This window comes from Piliocolobus tephrosceles, chromosome 1, assembly GCF_002776525.5.
Source record: "Piliocolobus tephrosceles isolate RC106 chromosome 1, ASM277652v3, whole genome shotgun sequence".
Lineage (NCBI taxonomy): Eukaryota > Metazoa > Chordata > Mammalia > Primates > Cercopithecidae > Piliocolobus > Piliocolobus tephrosceles.
The window spans coordinates 187,115,494-187,137,089 of NC_045434.1; the positions used below are offsets into that span (position 1 = coordinate 187,115,494).

The 21,596-nt window shown below is 40.9% G+C and overlaps 1 protein-coding gene across 5 annotated transcripts in view; it reads left to right on the plus strand.

The window, feature by feature from the left end:
* The window catches only part of KIAA0319L (KIAA0319 like), a 130,360-nt gene that overhangs the window by 43,775 nt on the left and 64,989 nt on the right, over window positions 1–21,596 (plus strand). For 4 of the 5 annotated variants that reach the window (XR_002735659.2, XM_023232260.2, XM_023232258.1 and 1 more), the window contains exon 3: window positions 12,080–12,603. The exons of the other annotated variant lie outside the window; for it this stretch is intronic. Coding sequence is in view for 3 of the 4 variants with exons in the window: in XM_023232260.2 (XP_023088028.1) it covers window positions 12,080–12,603 (524 nt within the window). In the remaining variant the exon portion in view is untranslated. The remainder of the gene's footprint in view (window positions 1–12,079; window positions 12,604–21,596) is intronic. 5 annotated transcript variants of the gene reach the window in all.

Genomic DNA, 21,596 nt, shown 5'->3' on the forward strand with positions numbered 1-21,596 from the left:
TCCGCCCATCTCGGCCTCCCAAAGTGCTGGGATTACAGGCTTGAGCCACTGCGCCCGGCCCATCACCTAGGTATTAAGCCTAGTACCCAATAGTTATTTATTTCTGCTCCTCTCACCCTCTACCCTCAAGTAGATTCCAGAGTCTGTTGTTCCCTTCTTTGTGTTCTTGAGTTCTCATCATTTAGCTCCCACTTATAAGTGAGAACATGGAGTATTTGGTTTTCTGTTCCTGCGTAGTTTGCTAAAGATAATAGCCTCTAGGTCTATCCGTGTTCCTGCAAAAGACATGATCTCTTTTTTTTATGGCTGCATAGTATTCCATGGTGCATATGTACCACATTTTCTTTATCCAATCTGTCATTGATGAGCATTTAGGTTGATTCCATGTCTTTGCTATTGTGAATAGTGCTGTAATGAACATTCACAATGCATGTGTCTTATGGTAGAACGATTTCTGTTCCTTTGGGTGTGTACCCAGTAATAGGATTGTTGAGCTGATGGTAGTTCTGCTTTTAGCTCTTTGAGGAATTGCATACTGCTTTCCACAATGGTGGAACTAATTTATACTCCCACCAGTGTATAAATGTTCCTTTTCTCCGCAATCTTGCCAACATCTGTTATTTTTTGGCTTTTTGATAATAGCCATTCTGACTGGTGTGAGATAGTATCTCACTGTGGTTTTGATTTGCGTTTCTCTAATGATCAGTGATATTGAACTTTTTAAAATATTCTTGTTGGTTGCCTTTATGTCTTCTTTTGAAAAGTGTGTGTTCATGTCCTTTGCCCACTTTTTATTGAGGTTGTTTTTTTCTTGTAAATTTGTTTAAGTTCCTTATAAATGCTGGATATTAGACTTTTGTTAGATGCATAGTTTGCAAATATTTTCTCCCATTCTGTAGATTGTTTCTTTACTCTGTTGATAGTTTCTTTTGCTGTGCAGAAGCTCTTAGGTTTAATTAGATCCCATTTCTCAATTTTGGCTTTTGTCGTGATTGTTTTTGGTGTCTTTGTCATGAAATCTTTGTTTCTAAGTTCCTAGGACGGTATTGCCTAGGTTGTCATTGTCTTCCAAGCTTTTTACAGTTTTTGGGTTTTACTTTTAGGTCTTTAATCCATCTTGATTTGATTTTTGCGTATGGTATAAGGAAGGGGTCCAGCTTTAATCTTTTGCATATGGCTAGCCAGTTATCCCAGCACCATTTATTGAATAAACTGTCTTTTCCTCATTGCTTGTTTTTGTCAGCTTTGTCAAAACTCAGATGTTCGTAGGTGTGTGGCTTTGTTTCTGGCCTCTCTATTTTGTTCCATTGGTCTATGTGCCAATTTTTGTACCATTACCATGCTATTTTGGTTGCTGTAGCCCTGTAGTATAGTTAGAAGTCGGGTAACCTGGTACCACCAGCACTGGTCTTTTGGCTTAGCATTGTCTGGGCTATTTGGGCTCTTTTTTGGTTCCATATGAATTTTCAAATAGTTTTTTTTTTTCTAGTTCTGTGAAGAATGTCATTGGTAGTTTGATAGGAATGGCATTGAGTCTGTAAATTGATTTGGGTAGTATGACCATTTTAATGATATTGATTCTTCCTATTCATGAGCATGGCATGTTTTTCCATTTATTTCTGTCTTCTTTGATTTTTTTCAGCAGTGTTTTATAATTCTCATTGTAGAGCTCTTTCCCCTCTCTCTCTGGAATATATGTATTCCTAGGTATTTTATTCTTTTTGTGGCAATTGCAAATGGGATTGCCTTCCTGATTTGGCTCTTGGCTTGGGTGTTGTTGGTGTGTAGGAATGCTAGTGATTTTTGTACACTGATTTTGTCTCCTGAAACTTTGCTGAAGTTGTTTATCAGTTGAAGGAGCTTTTGGACCGAGACTATGGAGTTTTCTAGATATAGAATCATGTTGAATGCAAACAGGAATAGTTGGACTTCCTCTCCTCCTATTTGGATGCCCTTTCTTCTCTTGCCTGATTGCTATGGCTGGGATTTCTAATACTGTGTTGAATAAGATTGGTAAAAGAGGGAATCCTGGTCTTGTGCTGGTTTTCAAAGGGAATACTTCCAGCTTTTGCCCGTTCAGTATGATGTTTGTTGGTTGTGGGTTTGTCATAAATGGTTCTTATTACTTTGAGTTATGTTCCTTCAATATCTAGTTTATTGAGAGTTTTTAACATGAAGGGATGTTGAATTTTATAGAAAGCCTTTTCTGTACCTATTGAGATAATCATGTGGTTTTTGTCTTTAGTTCTTTTTATGTGATGAATCACATTTATTGATTGGTGTATGTTGACCCAAACTTGCTTCCTGGGGATGAAGCCCACTTGATTGTGGTGGGTTAGCTTTTTGATGTGCTGCTGGATTCAGTTTGCAAGTATTTTGTTGAGGATTTTTGCATTGATATTCACCAAGGATATTGGCCTGAGGTTTTCTTTCTTAGTTGTGTCTTTGCCCAGTTTTGGTATCAGGATGATGCTGGCCTCATAGATTGAGCTGGGGAGAAATTCCTCCTCTTCAATTTTTTGGAATAGTTTTAGTAGGAAGGTACCAGCTCTTCTTTGTACGTCTCGTAGAGTTCAGCTGTGAATCCATCTGGTCTTGGGCTTCTTTGGGTTGGTAGGCTATTTATTACTGATTCAGTTTTAGAGCTCATTATTGGTCTGTTCAGCGAATCAGTTTCTTCTTGGTTCAATCTTGGGAGGGTGTATGTGTCCAGGAATTTATCCATCTCTTACAGGTTTTCTAGTTTGTATGCATAGAAGTGTTTATAGTAGCTTCTGATGGTTATTTTTATTTCTGCGGGGTCAGTGATAACATCCTCTTCATCATTTCTAATTGTGTTTATTTGGATATCCTCTCTTTTTCTTCTTTATTAGTTAGTGGCCTATCTTATTAAATTTTTCAAAAAACCAACTCCTGGATTTGTTCATCTTTTGAATGTTCTTTTTGTGTCTTGGTTTCCTTCAATTCAGCTCCAATTTTGGTTATTTCTTGTCTTCTACTAGGTTTGGGTTTGATTTGTTCTTGCTTCTCTTCAGTTGTGATGTTAGGTTATTAATTTGAGATCTTTCTAACCTCTTGATGTGGGTATTTAGTGCTATGAACTTCCCTTTTAACAATGCCTTAACTGTGTCCCAAAGATTCTGGTATGTTGTATCTTTGTTCTCATTAGTTTCAAATCACTTCTTGATTTCTGCCTTAATTTCATTATTTACCCAAAAGTCATTCAGGAGCATGTTGTTTAATTTTCATGTAATTGCATGGTTTTGAGTGATTTTCTTAGTTTTGACTTCTGTTTTCATTGTGTTGTGGTCTAAATGTGTTTTCATTGTGTTGTGGTCTAAGAGTGTGTTTGGTATAATTTTGGTTCTTTCCTTTTTTTTTCCTTTTTTTTTTTTTTGGAGACGGAGTTTCACTCTTTTTGCCCAGGCTGGAGTGCAGTGGCACAATCTCGGCTCACTGCAGCCTCTGCCTCCCAGGTTCAAGGAATTCTCCTGTCTCAGCCTCCTGAGTAGCTGGGCTTATAGGTGTGTGCCACCATGCCCGGCTAATTTTGTATTTTTAATAGAGACGGGGTTTCACCATGTTAGCCAGGCTGGCCTCGAACTCCTGACCTCAGGTGATCTGCCCTCCTCGGCCTCCCAAAGTGTTGGGATTGCAGGTGTGAGCCACCACGCCTGGCCTTAATTTTGGTTCTTTTGCATTTGCTGAGAATTGTTTTATGTCCAATTATGTGGTCAATTTTAGAGTATGCCGTGTGTCTATGAGAGGAATGCATATTCTCTTGTTTTTGGTTGAAGAGTTCTGTAGAGGTCTGTCGGATCCCTGTGATCTAATGTTGAGATCAGGTCCTGAATATCTTTATTAATTTTCTGCCTCAATGATCTGTCTAATACTATCAGTGGAGTGTTTAAGTCTCCCACTATTATTGTGTGGGAGTCTACGTTTCTTTGTAGGTTGCTAAGAACTTGCTTTATGAATCTGGGTGCTCTTGTGTTGGGTCCATATATATTTAGGATGGTTAGGTTTTCTTGTTGAATTGAACCCTTTACCATTTTGTAATGCCTTTCTTTGTCTTTTTTGATCTTTGTTGGTTTAAAATCTCTTTTGTCTGAAATTAGGATTGCAACTCCTACTTTTTTTGGTTTTCCATTTGCTTGGTAGACTTTCCTCCATCCCTTTATTTTTGAGTCAATGAGTGTCATGTGTCCCTCATCCTTACCAGTGAGAAGAGAGAAAACAGAATGCCACTGGGTCTTGCTTTTTTATCCAGGTTGCCACTTTGTGCCTTTTAAGTGGGGGCATTTAGCCCATTTTGTAAGTGGTTTTTTTTTTTTTTTTTTTTGAGACGGAGTCTTGCTCTGTTGCCCAGGCTGGAGTGCAGTGGCCGGATCTCAGCTCACTGCAAGCTCCACCTCTCAGGTTCATGCCATTCTCCTGCCTCAGCCTCCTGAGTAGCTGGGACTACAGGTGCCCGCCACCACGCCTGGCTAATTTTTTGTATTTTGTAGTAGAGACGGGGTTTCACCTTGTTAGCCAGGATGGTCTCGATCTCCTGACCTCGTGATCCTCCCGTCTCGGCCTCCTGAAGTGCTGGGATTACAGGCTTGAGCCGCCGCGCCTGGCCTGTAAGTGTTTTTTATCCCTAGCATCGATCATACTTTCTAACACAGTAAATGTTTGTTGATTTCGTATACGTTTACTTTCATCTCTTGCCCATTTATAGACATTTTGGTTGTTAACCCGACTATGTGTGCACTTTTATATTTAGCTTTTTACTCTTAGGGTTACATTGTAAACAATTTTCCATCTTGCCACCTGGTCTTTATAATGATCTTTTAATGATAGTTGTTAAGTTGCTATGCCATAATTCACTTAACCATTACCCCAGGAAGAACTAATAGAATAGAATATACAAAGGTAGAATGGCCTGCCTTTTTAATGAATTCTCAACTACAGGAGGTAATTTAAAAGACTGGAAAATACTTTGAATTGTTTTAGAGGGGATTTTAGCTCCAGATGGGAATTGAACTAAATATATTTTAAAAATCTTTCTTTCCCTGAAATTTGGGAATTCTCCTATGTTTTGTGGCCTCTGTAAGTGAATGTGAACCTTGTGTGTTTGAGTATATAAATTTCAAAATGTTAAAGACATCACTCTCACAAATATAAAGGAAACGTTTGTCCGAGATTTAACTCATGAATGAGGGAATCAGTGGGCAGTAAAACTGCTTTTGAGAAACACAAATTTATGTTGTCAGTCAGGAAAAGAATGATGAAATAAGTTTGTAAATTAGATGTGAAATATTAATATCTTACAGAACACTGAAACTAAAACATTGGAAGTTATGTATATTATTTTTGTTTTGCTTTATTTTTTTGAGACAGGATCTTACTGTCTCCCAGGCTGGAGTGTGATGGCATCATCATAGCTTAACGCAGCCAGTATCTCCCAAGCTCAAGCAATCCTACTGCCTCAGCCTCCTGAGTAGCTGGGACTGCAAATACACACCACCACACCTGGCTGATTTTTTAAGTTTTTGGTAAAGACGAGGTCTTGCTGTGTTGCCCAGGCTGGTCTCAAACTTCTGAGCTCAAACAATTCTCTTGTCTCAGCTTTCCAAAGTGCATGGGAGTGAGCCATCATGTGCAGCCAGAGGTTATATTTTATACAGGACAGAAAAAAATATATATATGTATATGATATATAGATATGATATATATATATATAAATCAAAATCATTTATAACTTATCAATATTCTATAAGTTAACATCTAAATTTAGGCTCTACTCAGTAGTAAATAGTGAATCAAACAAAGGTACATTCTCTTAGACTAGAGGTTGGCAAGCTTTTTCTTAAAGGGCCAGATAGTAAATATTTTAGGCTTTGTGAGCTGTAAGTTGTATTACAACTACTTAACTCTGCCATGGTGGAGCAAAGGCAACTATAGATAACACATACACAAATGAGTTCCAATAAAAAATTTATTTACAAAAACAGGCAGCCGTCTAAATTGGTCCCTGGGCTATACTGTATGTCCCCTGGTTTATTGAATCTGTAGTAAGATCCCTTCTTTCATTCTTTTTTTTTTTTTTTTTTTTTTTTTGAGATGGAGTCTCATCCTGTTACCCAGACTGGAGTACAGTGGTGTGATCTCGGCTCACTGCAACCTCCGCCTCCTGGGTTCAAGCGATTCTCCTGCCTCAGCCTCCCAGGTAGCTGGAATTACAGGCACACGCCACCATGCCCAGTTAATTTTTGTATTTTTAGTAGAGGTGGGGTTTCACCATGTTGGCCAGGCTCGTCTTGAACTCCTAACCTCAAGTGATCTGCCTGCCTTGGCTTTCCAAAGGCTGGGATGACAGGCATGAGCCACTGCGCCTGGCCCCTTCTTTCATTCTTGATTCTGGTAACTTGACTGCTCCCTTTTTTTTCCTGTGGTCGGTCGGACTAGAGCTTTATCAGCTTTACTGATCTTTTGACCAACCAGATTTTTGTTTCATTGATTTTTCTCTATTGTTTTTTGTTTGATTACTCTTATCTTTATCATTTCTTTCCTTTACTTACTTTGGGGTTTACTTTACTCTTTTTTTTTCCAGATTTTATGATGGAAGCAAAGATCATTGATTTTTTTTTTGTCAAAGTTTGTCTTTTATTTTTCCAGATCTTTTTATTTTATTTTATTTATTTTTTCGTGACAGAGTCTTGCTCTATTGCCCAGGCTGGAGTGCAGTGGCATGATCTTGGCTCACTGCAACCTCCCCCTCCCGTTTCCAGCAATTCTTCTGCCTCGACCTCCTGAGTAGCTGGGATTACAGGTGTGCACCACCACATCTGGCTAATTTTTGTATTTTTAGTAGAGACGGAGTTTTACCATGCTGGACAGGCTGGTCTCGAACTCCTGACCTCAAGTGATCCATCCGCCTCAGCCTCCCAAAGTGCTGGGATTACAGGCATGAGCCACCACACCTGGCTTAGATCTTTTTGAATCCAGGTAATATATGTGGACAAACAAAAATAGCTTCATTGTTAAAAATATAAATAAGAACATAATATATAGATTTTCTGCAACTTGCGTTTTTCACTTAAGTCATCAAGGGGGATATTTCTATGACTGTATATAAAATTCTATGCCATTTCTTTCAAATGGTACATAGTATTCTATAGTAACTATTTCCATATTGACAGACATTTAGATTCTTCAGCTATTTCACTAATACAAACCATATTAGGGTGAACATTCTTACAAGTGAGAAGGTTTCTAGATAGAGGTGCACTTATTAAACATCTCCTCTTTGATGGTCAGAAGAAATAAACTACTTTTGCATGTTTACCACACTAACTACATTTCATGACTCATTCTTTTTAAAATTTTTAATTTTTATTAATTTTTTATCTTTTATAGAGATGGGATCTCACTGTGTTGCCCAGTCTGGTCTTGAACTCCTGGGCTCAAGTGGTCCTCCCACCTCATCTTACCAAAGTGCTGATATTATAGGCATGAGCCACCATGCCCGGCTTGATGACTTTGTTATAAATTTTCTTATATTGTTTAAGGGCTGAACTTTGGGGAAAAGCTTCCCACATTCCTTACATTCATAAGATGGATTTTCTGATTTTCAGCAAGGCCTTGGCTGTACCTGAGAGCTTTCCCACATTTCTTATAGTGAAAGGTTTTTTGTTTTTTTGTTTTTTTCCCCCAGTATGAATTCCTTGATGTCCAGTAAGAGTTGAGCTCTTTGTAAAGGCTTTCCTACAGTCATTGCCCTGATAGGGTTTATTTCCACTATGAGTTTTCTGATGCCCAGCAACGGAGATTTGCCCAGCAAATCTTTCTATACCTGAGAAAGATTTCACATTTAATATGGTGATAGAGTTTCTCTCCTGTATGAAATCTTTGATGACTAATAAGAGTCAAACTGTTACTAAAGGCTTTTCTGTATTTATTACACCAATGTACGTTTTCACAAAGATGGTTTTTCTGATGCTCCAACACAGTTGAGTTATCTCTGAAAGCTTTCCCACATTCCTTACATTTAAAAGGCTTTTCTCAGCCAGACGTGGTGACTCACACCTGTAATCCCAACACTTTGGGAAGCGAAGGTCTGGGGATTGCTTGAGCCTAGGAGTTCAAGAGCAGCCTGGGCAACACAGGGAGACCCCATCTCTGACAAAAAGTTAAAAAATTTAGCTAGACATGGTGATGCTCACATGTAGTCTTAGCATCTTGGGAGGCTGAGGCAGGAGGATCGCTTGAGCCCGAAGGTCAAGGCTGCACCAAGCTGTGATGTGCCACTGCACTCCAGCCTCGGCAATAGAACGGGACCCTGTCTCTAAATAAATAAATGTATGTTTCTAAAAGGTTTATCTCTACTGTGTTTTCTCTCCTGATGAGTAAGGACTGCCTTCTGAACAAAGTTTCCCACAGTCATGTTTGTAGAGTTCCTGACTGTATGAATTCTCTGATGACTTGAAAGGACAGTTTTGGCCACGCGCGGTAGCTCACGCCTTGCTCTGCAGTGACAGAGACTCCCTTTCAAAAAAAAAAAGAAAAAAAAAGCTGGGCACGGTGGCTCATGCCTGTAATCCCAGCACTTTGGGAGGCCGAGGCAGGCGGATCACGAGATCAGGAGATCGAGACCATCCTGGCTAACACGGTGAAACCCCGTCTCTACTAAAAATACAAAAAATTAGCCGGGCGTGGTGGTGCACGCCTGTAGTCCCAGCTACTCAGAGGCTGAGGCAGGAGAATGGCGTGAACCCGGGAGGCGGAGCTTGCAGTGAGCCAAGATCATGCCACTGCACTCCAGCCTGGGCAACAAAGCGAGACTCCGTCTCAAAAAAAAAAAAGAAAGGACAGTTTTTTCTGAAAGCTTTTTCATGTTTATTGCATTTATGGTATTTCTCTCTAGAATAAATTCTCTGATGATTAGTAAATGTTGAGTGCTTGAGGAATTTGCCACATTCAGTACATCTATAAAGTTGCTCACCTATGTGAGTTTATGATGATTTGAAAGGGGTGATAGTGGGATAGTCTGCTCGTAAAGACTATTCCACATTCTTTATATTTATGTGGTTTCTCACTAGTATGATTGCTCTGGTGGCTAAAAAGAGGAAGAGTTGTATTCAAATTGTACTTTCCCACATTCTTTGCATTTATAGCACTGCGTCTCTGTGGAGCCTCCTCCCTCTCAATCCAGGCCTCTTTCTATCATGATGCTTTTTGTTTGCTCTTGCAGAACTTCAGAGTATTTTGCTTTAGAGTTAAGATCTTTGTTTCAAACCAGTTCTCCTGCAGAGGTACCTGATGCAGTTCTGACGCCTCCATCCAGACTCTGCTCCTTGCTGCAGTTGGATGATTAGTTTTGGTTTGAAAGAGAGAAGCCCACAGACATAAGATTCCCATAGTTTCCAGCATCACATGGCTGTACACATCCTGTTAAGTGTATTAGGGTATCTCCGTTCAACCTGGGTACAGGCCACAGCCACGTCTCCAAATGTCAGTGGTCCCTGGATCTGGGCCATCTGTCTCCTGAACTGTCTCCCAGATAAGAGCAGAGAACCCTGTGTATGCTAATAGCTAATAGGAGGCTAGAAATCCACAATCAAGGTGTTAGAAGGGTTGATATCTTTGGAGACCGGAGGTAGAATTCCTTCCTTGCCTCCCCCTAGCTTCTAGTGGTCTCTGTCAATCCTTGGCTTTCCTTGGCTTGCAGCTGTATTACTCCAGTCTCTGCCTCTGTCATCATATGCCGTTTTCTCCATGTGTCTCTCTAAATCATTGATTTTATAGACTTTTCTTCTATGAAATAAGCATTTAAAATTATGAATGTCCCTCTAGACATTGCTTTAACTGCATCTCACAAATTTTTATATATTATGTTATTTTCATTCAGTTCAAAATATGTTCTAATTTCTCTTATGCAGTTTCAACCTATACCTTGGTAAATCAGTGTTCAGCCAAAACCGAAGGTGACTACTTTTCAGATTTCTGGAGCTCTTTCACTGTGTAGCTTCCTCCTTTCTGGTACTTTGTTAAAGCATTCTAGCTACCAGTCACCCTGAACTCTGTCCACCCAATTTAGCAGCTGTCCTGTTATGCTTGCCTTCTCCTCACCTGTGCCACAGTCTGGAGCATGCCTCCAGCAGAAAGCCAAGGGAGTCATAGAGCTCACCTGGTTTGTTTCCTTTCTCTCAGGGATCACAGTCCTGCACTGTATGTTGTCCAGTGTCTAAAAACAGTAGCTTTATATATTTTGTCTAGTTTTCTAGTTACTCATGGTGGGAAGGCAAGCCCCATAGCAATTCCTTCTTCAAGAGCAGAAGTGGAAGTTGCATTGCATTTTTAAAAATTAAATAATATATCAGCTTACAAAAAAATACTGATAATTTTCATCTGTGTTGACCTCTTAAGTATGAGAAAATTATTATGAGAAGAATGAGGGAAAGTTGATATAAAGGTAAAAATCATAGTTACTGATATAACAATTTGATTTCAACAAAGTCTATTCACTCAGTTAGCTACTACCAAGATTCTTACCATTGGTGCCTGTGTGGAAAGGTGAATAAAAATGAGGGGATATTTCTGTATCTCTTGGTAGCTTAATTTTTTTTTCATAGTTGCTATTTCTTCATCTTTTTTAAAGGAAGTTCTGTTTTCTGTGGCCTTCTAAATTGCCTGGTCTGGTGGTAGGTTGGTGCCAGTGCTGGCTTCCATAGTGCTCCTGACTCAATAGTCTAGAAGCTTGCCTTTATCTTCCTTTTCTCTTTCAGTTGATTAGTTTCCACATTTAGTCTGTTGGATATTTAGTAAGTGTTCTGTGGGCGTCAGATTGGCTTTGGCTGATTGTCAGTTGCTTTCGTTAGAGCTCTTTTCAGTTGTGTGTACATGCAGACATGATTATCCATATCTTCAGTGTTTAGATTCTATTGCATATTTTTTCTATGTAATTTTAACATATATTTTATGTTATAACCCCAGGGCCAGGACTAGGGTAAGGAGAGAGGTGCCCAGAGCTCAGAATTTAAAGAGACACTCACTATGAAGGTCCTGTGAGCCAACCCTGCACTGGAATGACTCTGAAAGTGAGCACCTCCTTAAATGTTGTGCCTGAGGCACCTCTCTTGCCTCACCCTGGCTCTGTTTCTATATAATCCTGACAATAACTGGTAATAGACACCTATAGAGCCAGTACTTTAAAATGAACTCAGATAATCACTTTCATTTAGAACAAGTTTTAACTTCATCTAAGAAAACAGAGGTGAGATACTATTTCAGAAAAATCAATGCCATACCTGAAATAATTAAAACAGTCCAAAGTTTATCCATAAGCAGCATTAGTCAGAATTTTGGACTGTATTATCTAGGTTACCCATAGCATGTCACTGTTGTACTTATGTTCCATTATTTCTTATCATGGCATGACTTGTCATTAGGAAGTTCTTTCTAGCAGAATTGCTCTCATGTTTAAAATTTTTGGTAATCTTGACTACTACTCTGGCTGATACTATGATATGCAAAACCATTTGACTTTGGCAAATGATTGGTTAAAGAATGAATGTGCCTATAACCTGCATGAGGTTCAGAGTACTCAGTCTGTGTTGCTGGCAGTTTGCTGGGGAAAATATTCCACTTGTTCAGCTACCTGTTCATCTGGTCCCACAGTTCTCACATTGTCCCTGAGAAATACCTTGGAGGTCAGTGGGAGGTCATCAGGTATTGGGACTCTGCCCCTTTCCTCCCAACTTGCCACCTCCCTGCATATGCTTCCACCAGAATACCTCTTTTTTTTTTTTTTTCCTGTTTATGAACTGAAATTCTGTGTAAAGGGTCTCCGTGGCAGGAACTCATTGAGAAGGAGAACCATTAATGAATGTGGAGCAGTATTTCGAGAACCTAAAATATCCGAAGACAAAAAACACTCTCTTTCACTTCCTTTGTTCCACTCACTAGATGGCTTTCTCACCCTCTTAAAAACTTGTCTTCGAAATAGCCTCAAATGTTGGTACTCAGGGCTCTTTATGGAGCACTAGTCTCTGTTTTTATTTCATCTGAAAATGTTTTCATTCTTTGTTTTTAGATGCCAGTGAGAGCAGGTGCCAGCAGGGGAAGACACAATTTGGAGTTGGCCTGAGATCTGGGGGAGAAAATCACCTCTGGCTTCTTGAAGGAACCCCCTCTCTCCAGTCATGTTGGGCTGCCTGCTGCCAGGACTCTGCCTGCCATGTCTTTTGGTGGCTAGAAGAGATGTGCATTCAGGCAGACTGCAGCAGGCCCCAGAGCTGCCGGGCTTTTAGGACACACTCCTCCAATTCCATGCTGGTGTTTTTAAAAAAATTCCACACTGCAGATGATTTGGGCTTTCTACCTGAAGCTGATGTACCACATCTTCTGGGGCTAGGTTGGAACTGGGCATCTTGGAGGCACAGCCCACCCAGAGCTGCACTCAGACCTGCTGTATCTTCCAGTGACCAGCAGAGCTTAATCAGGAAGCTTCAGAAGAGAGGTAGTCCCAGTGAAGTAGTTACACCTATAGTGACACAGCATTCTAAAGTGAATGACTCCAACGAATTAGGTGGTCTGACTACCAGTGGCTCTGCAGAGGTAAGCATGCTATGAATAAGGAGCAGAGAAATGGTTAAATCTGCTCTTATATTTGGTATACATGAACAATGAAGCTGATGCTTGCGGGCAGTGCTCATAGGCTGAGGAGTGTATATGTAAAGCTGCTTGGTGTCAGCTTCGTTGCTGCTGCCCAGATGTACAAAGGGTAATTTGACCCTAGAGATGTTCATTCTATGTAGGTCTGACCATTGTTTTGGTAAATGCAGAAAGCTGCTCATTATCTAGTCTAAGCTGGTTCTTGGCTACAGGTTAAGTACAGTTGTGTGGCTGTTAGTATCCACCAACCATTCTGCAGTGTTTTCTGCCAGATCGCAAAACAGTTGATTGATGTGGTTACAGTCAAGTTCTCCTCCTCCATCTCTCGCCTGTAAACACATTCTTTATGAGATAGTATTTATTCCAGTCAGAATTAACCATGCCTGGTACCACAGATGAAGATCTGACCTGCTGGGCTGTGGAGCAGCATGTGGCCATTAGCCAAGAGGTCTCTGAAGTGAATTCTCACCAAGCTGTATATGCCAAGGGAGCCACCACCAGTAGAGTTTATTCTGTTTATTATGTTTCCTCATTGTTGATCTCCTTGGGAAAATGATTAAAAGGAATGACTCATTCTCTGCTCAGTCTTCCTTGATTGCTGTGACTTATTTTTGTGTTTGTTTTGTCCTAGTTGTCTCTATCAAGTTGAAGCCAGAGTGGGCTACCACATGCCAGGCACTCTGTGTACTAATTGTTGCACTGTGTCATTTTGTTTAATTTTCATAGCAATATTTCCAAGTAGGTATTATTAGCCCTGTTTACGTGGTAAGAAAACTGAGGCCCAGAGAAGTTAAACAATTTGCCAGTGATCATGTACCATAGCTAGAATTGGAACCCAGATTTAATAATAAGAAAAAAACTTTTTAGTGAAATATTAGAGAACAATCCTGGATTTAATATGCCCATAAACATTTATGGATACCTACTGTCAATGTCAGGTACTTTTCTTTTTTTTTTTTTTTTTTTTTTTTTTTCCTGAGACGGAGTCTCGCTCTGTCGCCCAGGCTGGAGTGCAGTGGCCGGATCTCAGCTCACTGCAAGCTCTGCCTCCTGGGTTCCCGCCATTCTCCTGCCTCAGCCTCCGAGTAGCTGGGACTACAGGCGCCCGCCACCTCGCCCGGCTAGTTTTTTAGTATTTTTTAGTAGAGACGGGGTTTCACTGTGTTAGCCAGGATGGTCTCGATCTCCTGACCTCGTGATCCACCTGTCTCGGCCTCCCAAAGTGCTGGGATTACAGGCTTGAGCCACCACGCCCGGCCAATGTCAGGTACTTTTCTAAGCCTTAGAGATACAAAGGTGAATAAGAATGGTTCATGCCCTCAGGGAGTTTATAATCTAGTGGAGACTGATACATGAAGATAGGTATTACAGTGGTGTATAATTATTCCTTTAACATACTTATGTACACAATACAGTAAGAACACAAAGAAGTGATTCACTTGAGCAGGCAAGTGGTATGTATGTGCAGATAATACTTCTTAGAGACTTTTAACATTTCTGGAAGGATGTGTAGGATTGTACTGGGGTGGGGTTAATGATGGTAAAAATCCATTCTGGACAGAGCCACAGTGTCTGTAAAGGCTCAGTCATAGTAATTGTGCATTTACTTGCAAGGTACTATACTAAGCTGGGTACTCGGGATATTACAATAAATAAGATGAATATGATTTCTGCCACAAGGAATATTACATTTCTAATAATTAAATAGTTATAAGCTTGATACGGGTAATGAGAGGGTAAATACAGAGTGCTGTGAAAGCATCCAACAGGCACCTAAAACAACTAAGGTGTCAGGATAGGCCACTTTAAAGAAAGAAAGTTCAAGCTGAGATTTGAAGTAGGAATTAGGAAAAGAAACAGGGGAAAAGAGTATTTCAGGCAGAGGAAATAACAATTTCAAAATGTATTAGGTGTCCTAGAGTATGGCAAGCTCAAGAAATTGAGAGAGACTGGCCTTGCTGGGCAAACGGAGAAAGGAGAAAGAGAGCTGGTGGTGAAAGAGAAGTCTTGAGAGGTATGCAGAACCTTGAGGCCTTATTAAAATAACTGATTTTTAACTGAAGATCAGTGGGAAGTCATTAGGGAGTTTTAAGTAGGGAATGCCATAATCGGATAGGGGCTATGTGGTGAATAGACCGGAAAGGGCGAGAATATACAGTTGACCCTTGAACAGTGTGGAAAACGGGATGTCAACCCCTTGTGCAGTTGAAAATTTGCATAAACTTCTGAATCCCCCAAAATGTAGCTACTGAAAGCCTACTGTTGACTGGAAGCCTTACCAATAAGATAAGCAATCGATTAGCACATATTGTGTATGTCATATGCATTATATACTGTATTCTTAAAGTAAACTAGAGAAAAGATAATGTTATTAAGAAAATCGGCTGGTTGCGGTGGCTCATGCCTGTAATCCCAGCACTTTGGGAGGCCAAGGTGGGCGGATCACAAGGTCAGGAGATCAAGACCATCCTGGCTAACACGGTGAAACCTCATCTTTACTAAAAATACAAAAAATTAGCTGGGCTTGGTGGCAGGCGCCTGTAGTCCCAGCTGCACGAGAGGCTGAGGCAGGAGAATGGCGTGAACCTGGGAGGCGGAGCTTGCAGTGAGCCGAGATTGCGCCACTGCATTCCAGCCTGGGCAACAGAGTGAGACTCTGTCTCAAAAAAAAGAAAAGAAAAGAAAAGAAAATCATAGGGGGCCAGCACGGCAGCTTATGCCTGTAATGTCAGCATTGGGGTAGGCTGAGGCAGGTGTATCACTTGAGGTCAGGAGTTCAAGACCAGCCTGGCCAACATGGTGAAACCCCGTCTCTACTAAAAATACAAAAATTAGCCAGGCGAGGTGGTGCACACCTGTAATCTCAGCTACTTGGGAGGCTGAGGCATGAGAATCGCTTGAACTCAGGCAGTGGAGGTTGCAGTGAGCTGAGATTGTACCACTGCACTCCAGCCTGGGTGACAGAGCAAGACTCCGTCTCAAAAAAAAAAAAGAAAGAAAAAGAAAATCCCAAGGGAAAATATATTTAGTATTCATTAAGTGGAAGTGGATCATCTTACAGGCATCCTTGTTGTCTTCATGTTGAGTAGGCTGAGGAAGAGGAGTAGTTGGTCTTGCTGTCTTGGGTGGCAGATTCACAAGAAAATTCACATGTAAGTGGACCTCCGCAGTTCAAGTCTATTATTTAAGGGCCAACTGTATGTGGCCTAGTAAAATAGGAGGCTCTTCAGGCAAGAGAACCATTGTACTAAAAAGAGATTAAAGACAGGAAAAGGGATAAATAACGAATAATCCCTTAGAGCTGTGGTTCTCAAACTTTAGCATGCATCATACTCACTTGGAGGCCTTATTAAAATAAATTGGTCTTTGTTTCTTGTTCTGAGGAGATGGAAATAAAAAAGATTGCTGGGCCCCAACTCCACAGTTTCTGACTCAGTAGGTCTGGAGTGTGTTCTGAGAATTTTCATTTCCAAAAAGTTCCTGGAGTGTGCCAGTGCTGCTGCCCAGGGACCATGCTTTGAGAACCACTGCCTTATAGGGCAGGAGGGTTAGAATACTGAGCACAGAGTACAATATTAGTCTTTTTTTTTTTTTTGAGACGGAGTCTCACTCTGTCCCCCAGGCTGGAGTGCAGTGGTGGGATCTCAGCTCACTGCAAGCTCCGCCTCCCGAGTTCACGCCATTCTCCTGCCTCAGCCTCCTGAGTAGCTGGGACTACAGGCGCCCACCACCTCGCCTGGCTAATTTTTGTATTTTTTTAGTAGAGACGGGGTTTCACCGTGTTAGCCAGGAGGGTCTCGATCTCCTGACCTCGGGATCCGCCCGTCTCGGCCTCCCAAAGTGCTGGGATTACAGGCTTGAGCCACCGCGCCCAGCCACAATATTAGTCTTAATCAGGATACCTCCTTCTCTGTGACAGAGAGAAAGGATTGGGTAGGACACTGCTAGGGTGGGTTTATATACAGGATAGAAGGAAATTGTTGTAGTTCTCATCTCATTCCTGTTTATTCTTAAGTGTGATAGATCATTTATGAAGAGTAGAAACAGAGGTAGAGGTAGGTGGGATTGGGGTGAGTGGGTCATAGACAGGAAAATCAGAGGTTTAGGGAGTGGGGTAAAGATCTAAAATAGCCATTGTGAAGGACAGAAGATGGCAAACTAGGTAAGGAAATAAAAAGATTGCTGGGTAGCCTTGAAGAGGGACATCATGCATTTATAACTGTGGTACTGATCTTTACAGTTGTGTAATTCTCCTCAGTAGCTCTCAGGAGCTCTGTCAAGAAAAGCCTGATAATTTGATTCATTCAAGATAGGAACTTTGCTAGGTAGTTTGTACAGAAGGAAAATGAGGTATGGAAATTGAGGCTGTTGTAAAAAGAGTGGATGAGAGATAGTAGGACAAAGTATAGAAAGAGGCAAAGATAGGAAGGTGCTACAGAAGTAGACAAGTTTTGCATTTAGAGGTTACCATGATGGGAAGCACATGTAGGAGGAATGGGTAATTGTGAGTGCTGGAAGGATAGGAGGTGGTGGTCAGAGTATGTAATATTTGAATTTAAGATTTTGGAGGTGGAGAAGTTCTGATGGCGGAATCTAGGGTGAGCTGTGGAAGAGGGTTGCTGGGGTAGAGTGGAGAAGAAGTTTATTGGAGGCAAGGAGCTCAAAGAACCAAGTAAGCTCAAAGAACATGTTAAATGAGTTTCCCCTGTGGACACTGAGGTAGTCTTTAATGATGGTGATGGTGAGCATGATGATGATGATGATAGCAGCATTAACTGTTGTTTACTGAGCATTTACTCTGTGCCAGGTACCATTCAGAACCCTTTATATGTATTAACTCTTAATCTATACAACAAATGCTGTGAATTACTATTACTGTTACTTTTTTTTTTTTTTTCTTTTTTTTTTGAGATGAAGTCTCACTCTGTTGCCAGGCTGGAGTGCAGTGGCGTGATCTCTGCTCACTGCAACCTCTGCCTCCCGGGTTCAAGTGATTTTACTGCCTCAGCCTCCCGAGTAGCTGGTACCACAGGGGCATGCCAGCACACCCAGCAATTTTTTTTGTATTTTTAGTAGAGATGGGTTTCACCATGTTGGCCAGGATGGTCTCAATCTCCTGACCTCGTGATCTGCCTGCGTCTGCCTCCCAAAGTGCTGGGATTACAGGCATGAGCCACCGCGCCCGCCCGTTCCTGTTTTATAAATGAGGAAATTCAGGAAAAAAAAAGTTAAGGAACATGACCAAGGCAACACAGCTAGGTATATGGTAGAACCAAGACTTGAATCTAGGCAGTCTGATTCTGTTTGGACTCAGTCCATTTTTTTTTTTTGAGACGGAGTTTTGCTTTTATTGCCTAGGCTGGAGTGCAATGGCGCGATCTTGGCTCACTGCAACCTCTGCCTCCTGGATTGAAGCAATTCTTCTGTCTCAGCCTGCTGAGTACCTGGTACTACAGGCATGTGCCATCACACCCAGATAATTTTTTGTATTTTTAGTATAGACAGGGTTTCTCCATGTTGGTCAGGCTGGTATTGAACTCCTGACCTCAGGTGATCTGCCTGCCTCGGCTTCGCAAAGTGCTGGGATTGCAGGCGTGAGCCACCACACCTGGCCTGTCATCTTAACTTTCTTACTGTTCAGGTAGGACTTGGGATGAGGAGGACTTTTGAAAGCCAGATGTCAAAGTCATTGGTAAAATACGAAGAGTGACGAGTTAGTTGGGAGATTCTAGCTGCAATGAGAGTTGAAGTGGCAGCAAGATGGCAAAGGAGAAGAGCATTTTACAGGGAGGTAGAAGAATAATGGTTTGCAGAGGACATCACGAAAGGGCAGCAAAGAAAATAGCTCCAGCATACTATAGGATAATTATGGCCAGTGAAATTAGAAGTGGACCAGTAAAGTTAGAAATATGGTAGATTTAGATCTGACAGTCTCCTGGAGGATGATGAAAATTCAAACTTGGGTCTTACAGAATTCAGGTGTATGCTAGAAGGAAGATCCTGAGGATGTGTTGGCTATAGAGAGTTCTTTCTTCTAGTTTACCATCAGTGGGCAGTGGCAAGAAATTGCTGCTAGTGAATAGGATTTCAAGACCTTTGTGGTCTAATATGGAGAGTGGGTAGACATGAGGGAAGGAATATTGAATTTGAACTATGAACCCCAGGAGTGGGAGTGGGCTTTTGCTGCATGCAGTGTTGCACGGAGGTATTACAAAGTTTGGCATTACATATTGAGAACTGCAAGTATTGCTAAAAAAGAAAAAAATGGGGCAAAGTGAAATCTTCAGATCCAGATAAGTTTTATTTGACCTTATATATCAGGCTTAGGAGCTAGCTTCTTACCCTGAAGGCCATGTATAGCTCTGGAAAGGTGATAAGATTGCCTTGTGCATTTAGAATTGCCTTGGCATTTCTTTTCGGAGAGAACTTGGGAGTTCCAACTTCTGCTTAATGCACTAGGGAAGGGAAGAGAAAAGTATGCACTGCAGATCTCATTCTAATTAGGGATGACTGGCTAGCAGCACCAGTTTCTAGTTTGTGCTGTTTTCACTAAGGTAGGTCAAGCAGCTCTGCATTCAAAGTGGAGAGAAATTATATCATAAATTGCTTTTGTCTTGCCTGAAATGCCTGCAGAGCTGCAAAGGCATTTGGATTGTTAGTCTGCATTTTTCACTCTTTTGGAAACATACATGTATTGAATCCAAAGGCAGATATTGTGGACCTTTTGCAATTCCAAAAGTAGAAAGGAATGTCATCAATTTATTCCCCTTTCTCAGCTTAAAGAGGGACAAGCCTGTCCTGCTTAGTTTAGGTATTGCACCCTTTCTGCGCCATGAACCTCTGAATTGTTTGCAGGAGGAGCATAGAGGCTTGTTGACTGGGTCCTGGAATGTGTACAGTATAAGCAGCCCAGCCAATTAATTGTGTACATTATAAGAACGTGTACAGTTTAAGCAGCTCTGACAATTAATTGCTGCCAATCTTGCTATGTGGCAGAGAAAAAAGTGCTTTATTTGAGTGCAGGAAATGAAAGTCCACTTATATCCCTGCATGTAAGGTTTGGCTTTAGGAAGACTGAAGTGTTCTCCTCTCTAACAGCATCAGCTCCCTCTTTCCAGTCAATAATCACACACGGCATTTTGACCCTTAGCAAGCCAGTGGCTTTCTGTGAAACAAATAAATGACTTAGAGGATAAATGAGCCAACGACCCAGACAGCCGTCTGCTGCCTTCTTTTACTGAGAGCTCTCGTGCTGGCTCCATGTAAGGCCTGAGCTTACTTCTTATCAGAAGACAGAGTGTGGGGTGTGGGCAGCAACAGAGGGATAACCTTATGAAACTGATGACAGAAACCTAAGCAGTGCTGTTTCCCTTCATGTTTTGTTGTTGTTTTGGGTTTGTTTTTCAGGATTTTTTTTTTTAAATTGTTTGCTTGTTTTTGTTGTGTTAGTTCTTGGACCACAACACCCTTTCCTTATTTTTTTTCCCTTCATGACTACCCATTTTCTCCTCTAATCTCCTAATAGTTCTGATTCTTTAATCTACTTATCTAGCTTTTGCTATGTACAGTGAGTTTGAAATTGTGTTTATTGGCTACTTTGTAAGCTAATTTATTGTCTTAATTCATTCAGGCTGCTGTAACACAGTACCATAAACTGGGTGGTTTATAAACAACAGAAATTTATTTCTCACTGTTCTGGAGGCTGGGAAATCCCAACTGAAGGTGCTGGCCAATTTGGTGTCTAGTGAGGGGCCAGTCTGCATAGACACTGCATTCTAGCTATGTTCTCACATGGTGGAAGAGGAAGACAAACTCTCTCTGGTCCGTTTTCTAAAAGCCCTAATCACATTCACAAGGGCTCCAACTTCATGACCTAATTACCTTTCAAAGGCCCTGCCTCCTAATACCATCACTATGGGGGTTAGCTAGATTTCAGCATACAAATTTTGAGAGAACATAAACATTCGGTCTGTAGCACTTACAAAGCAAGAGTTGGTGGGGATTTTGGTGTGGGTCCCTTAACAACTCCTTACTAACTGACAGAACTTGACCATCTCTTGTTAACACCGCAGGTGTCATCCCTCTCTTTCCCATTTAGTGGATGGTCTTATTTTCTCTAAGGAGACTCTCAGAAGACTAACTTTTAATTAATTTCTATAAAGATAAACCCTGTCATATTCTCCAGTCTCAGCTTTAGTTGCTAAGAATTGGGATATGGTGTGTCATTAGACCCCACTGGCTTTGCTACTGCAGGAAGACATTCCTTTCCATTGGTAGGATTTTTATTAGTGACAGTGGTAGGTTTTTATTTCAATACCATTGTGTCTCAAATCAAAATGTATTGAAAGCTGAATTTTTATAAATTGTTATTTAGTATTAAGTAGATACTAGGATAGCATGTGCCTTACCAAGGAGGACCCCTATATGGATTGTGATTATGTGACCAGGTAAGTGTGAACATCCTGTGTGTGGCCTTACAGACTCCTACTTAAAATGGAATAGATGGTGATGGAGAGTTTTGTTTTGTTATCTTTAATTATGACATTAATTGCTGGGCCTGGCTTACTTAATTTGGAGAGGGTGGCCTCAGAGTGGAGGCAAGGAGAAAGGAAGAAGGAAGAAGAGAAGAGAATTGGAGAGATGCAGAAAGAGAATATTAATCGAAACCTTTCATCATTATGAATAAGACTTCTTGAAGAAGAAACAGATGTATCCACCTGGGCAGTGATTATATGACATATGGTTTGTTCAGAATTGGTTTAGTTTTTATGATTTCTATCCAGTGCTAGAAAAAATTGCTCAAGGAAATTCCACCCAACCCTTTATTATCCCATAAAAATTTTTAGTATTACTTCATAGTTTCTTTTTTTATTTTATTTTATTTTTTAGAGATGGAGTTTCGCTCTGTCGCCCAGGCTGGAGTGCAGTGGTGCAAT